The sequence below is a fragment of the Acyrthosiphon pisum genome, chromosome X (genome assembly GCF_005508785.2).
Source record: "Acyrthosiphon pisum isolate AL4f chromosome X, pea_aphid_22Mar2018_4r6ur, whole genome shotgun sequence".
Taxonomy (NCBI): Eukaryota; Metazoa; Arthropoda; class Insecta; order Hemiptera; family Aphididae; genus Acyrthosiphon; species Acyrthosiphon pisum.
Genome location: NC_042493.1, coordinates 120,120,727 through 120,124,147, shown reverse-complemented (window position 1 = coordinate 120,124,147; position 3,421 = coordinate 120,120,727). Strand labels below are relative to the sequence as shown.

General features: G+C 29.2%; 1 protein-coding gene across 1 annotated transcript in view; it reads left to right on the top strand.

Annotated features, from left to right (window-relative positions):
- LOC103307683 (zinc finger protein 62 homolog) overlaps positions 1-537 on the top strand; it is a 42,554-nt gene extending 42,017 nt beyond the window's left edge. Inside the window, exon 3 of the mRNA XM_008182373.3 lies at positions 159-537. Within this exon, the coding sequence (XP_008180595.2) occupies positions 159-254 (96 nt within the window). The 3' untranslated portion in view covers positions 255-537. The remainder of the gene's footprint in view (positions 1-158) is intronic.
- The last annotated feature ends 2,884 nt before the right edge of the window (positions 538-3,421 follow it).

The window sequence follows — 3,421 nt, the reverse complement described above, 5'->3', positions numbered from 1 at the left end:
AACCGTTCCCTTGTGATGTATGCGAAAAGTCGTTCTCTAAAAGTGGCAATTTCACAGCACATCGACGCACACACACTGGAGAAAAACCGTTCCCTTGTGATGTATGCGAAAAGTCGTTCTCTGAAAGTGGCAATTTGACAGCACATCGACGCACACACACTGGAGATAAACCATACGCGTGCGATGTTTGCGATAAGTCGTTCTCTGAAAGTGGCAATTTGACAAGACATAAGCGTACGCACATGGCACACTGATCGGAAGTATCAAAGATCTATGATCCAATGACCGTATTAAAATAAGATACTTCTTGATAACATATTACCTATTACGGTCAATGTGTTAATTTTATCGAGTAAATAGTTGTTTCTGAATACTTAATAAATTGCTAATTTTTCACATTATGCTTAAATAAATACACATTTCGTATGGTTTTTAATGTTTAAAATATAATGTTTGTGTTTCTCCTTTATTGTCATATCCCAAGCACGGCATATCTACCACGAAATTATTAAAAACTTATTTTCGCCCACCAGTTCCAATCCGACCCAGAACACTTTTAAATCAAACGCGGTAACCCACCGAGCTACAACGCTTGGGCATGTATAAAGATTATTTAAACACTATTTAAATAATTCGATAAAAAAAACATCGTAACATAAATTATACATATATATTATTATAGATAAGATATTCAATACTTGATGTTAAAAAAATAATCAGTCTTGCTACATATTATTATTATTATTATTAATATTATTATTTTAAAAACGTCGATAATATTCTATCTAATGACAGTTACTTTCGTGACATCACCGTTTAGTGTCGTCATGCAATAAACGGACTTGTCCACTAAGGTTTATTATACATATTATACAATAGAACTACGAGAAAACAGATAAAACACACACTACCTATGCGGAAACACTGTATTGAAGATAATAATATAATGACAGGTATATTACCTTCATAGAGTTTAGAAGTGTATCTAGTATTATGGATCACTTCAATAGTATATGACATTATGACATACATAATAATATTATGTTTATACTATATATAAACAGGTCCGAATTAAGTGCGTAAAAGTTTGAGCAGACGATCGGTATTCATCATACGTTAACGGCATACGTGTATAAGTACTATTCTTAGTATAAGTAAATAAGTAAATTCAATAAACTGTATCTTGGGGTTTTCACCAGTAAATAGTGATTAGATTAGATATGAGTATATGACTATAATATGATTAGCATACATGACGATCTATAGAACATTGAATTATTCGACAGTCAGTTAGCGTCCAGAAACAACAAACGATTAAAATGGAAGTTAGTGTAATATACAGTGAATTAGTGAAAATAATAAAAATTATACATAATTAATGGCTATAAATTTCATCTCAACAAGTTTTTAAATAATAATATTCAGAGATGGGCATGCACAAAACAAATGTGCACATCATATCTTAAATTAAATGAAAATAGTGAAATTTTTTTTAGTGTTTTAAATCACAGCCATGAAAAAGATGATGTAAGTATTTTAGTTCGACAAAAATTAAGCAATAAATTAAAATGTAAAGCTCTGGATGATCCGTGTGAAAAGCCGTGTAAGATTTTACTTTTTCAACTGACTTTTTGATTTTTTACAGTTAGTAAAAGTTTTGTAAAAGTTTTGACATGCTTTTTACACTTGATATGTATTATTATAGCACACAATGTTTTTTGTATATTTTTTTAAAATTTTTTTGGATTTTGTAAATTTTGTGCACGCAATTCAGCTCTGTCGCGAAAAAATCACGCACGCAATTCTACTCTATCACGAAAGAACCCCACACGCAATTCAACTTAGGTAATGATTTTCACACGCAATTCGGAAACACCGATTTTTATCATTTTTTAAATTGTATGTTATGTAATGTATAATGTATATATAGATATATTATTATATTATATTATAAATGTATTATATACTTATATATATATATCAATGAATCAAACTAGCTCAACATTAATCCAAATGGTCAAATATCATTCACTCGATGCGACATCACAATAATACAGACAAATACAAATCATAATTAACGGAGGAGATGGGATGTATACATTTAAAAAAAAAAAATTAATTTAGAAATCTAGATGAGAATAAGTTGCATTTCGTGATGAAGCTAAGCTCGTGACATCTGCCTTTGATTTTTTGTAATGCACCACATAATATTATAGAAATATTTTATAAGTGTAATCGTAAATAAAAGCGATACAATTTTAGCGGTTATGCGGTAGACCGAATTGTTCACAGGAGGTTTCCGTGTGAGTGTATGTGACCCGATCATCGAAACTCCGATGCCGATTGCGCGAACGTCGCGGTCTTCGAACCATAATAACAATATGTAATATTATTATTACTGTAGCGCGTAAATGTAATGATATAATATAATAATATGATGTGATGATTGAGTTAACAGCATTCACATAATATTATAATCACATGAACAATTTATTATTATCATTAGTGGTGCTCTGCAGACGGTCCAGACGCCAGACGGTCTCGTGAAATGTGCAGGCTTTACACAATATAAAGTCGTTACTCGTAATAACACTGATGTATAGAGTGTGGTCAAATAGTTGCTGGTCGGTGTATTGGGTGATGCAGGTATATACAATATTATAATACCACGGATCTATCAACCATATTAATACAATACCTACATGAATCATTAATAATGATAATAATACTAATATTTTATTTCACAAATAAGAATACAATAGATTTTAAAAACAAGACAATAGACAGTATGCAACACTCCCTGTAAGCATAGCTTATATTGGGAGAGCAGATTCCAGATTATAATTTAAGTATATCTACATGTTATTATGACAAAAATGTGAGAAAGAATAATCAAAATTTAACAAAATACGAGTTAAGATTTGTTTAAATAATATCGAAGTTAAGATTATACAAAAAAATTTTAATTCTTCAACACTCTTAAAGTTAAATAAATTAATACTCAATTTTTTACATAAACTTGATCCAACATTTAAAGTACAATGTAAACCAAAAGTTGTATTTCTATTAGAAACAATAATAATATTACCTTAATATCTGGTATTATAATCATTATTTACATATTTTGTCAATAGATGCTTATGTTTATATAATAGTAATAATACATTGGTATAAAATATTTTATTAAAGTTTTGTACATCAAGTTCAATAAAAATAATTTTTGTACTGTAAGATTTGGGTTTGCTCAATAAAAATGTAATAATATTATTTATTGTGACTTTTAGTTTCTCGAGGTGAGTGTTGTAAGTACAACCTCAAAACATTATTCCATAACTAAAAATAGATTGAACCAAAGCAATGTAAATTATTCTCTTCAACATAATATGAAAGTAGCGTTTAACATCTTTAAGAACAAAGAAAT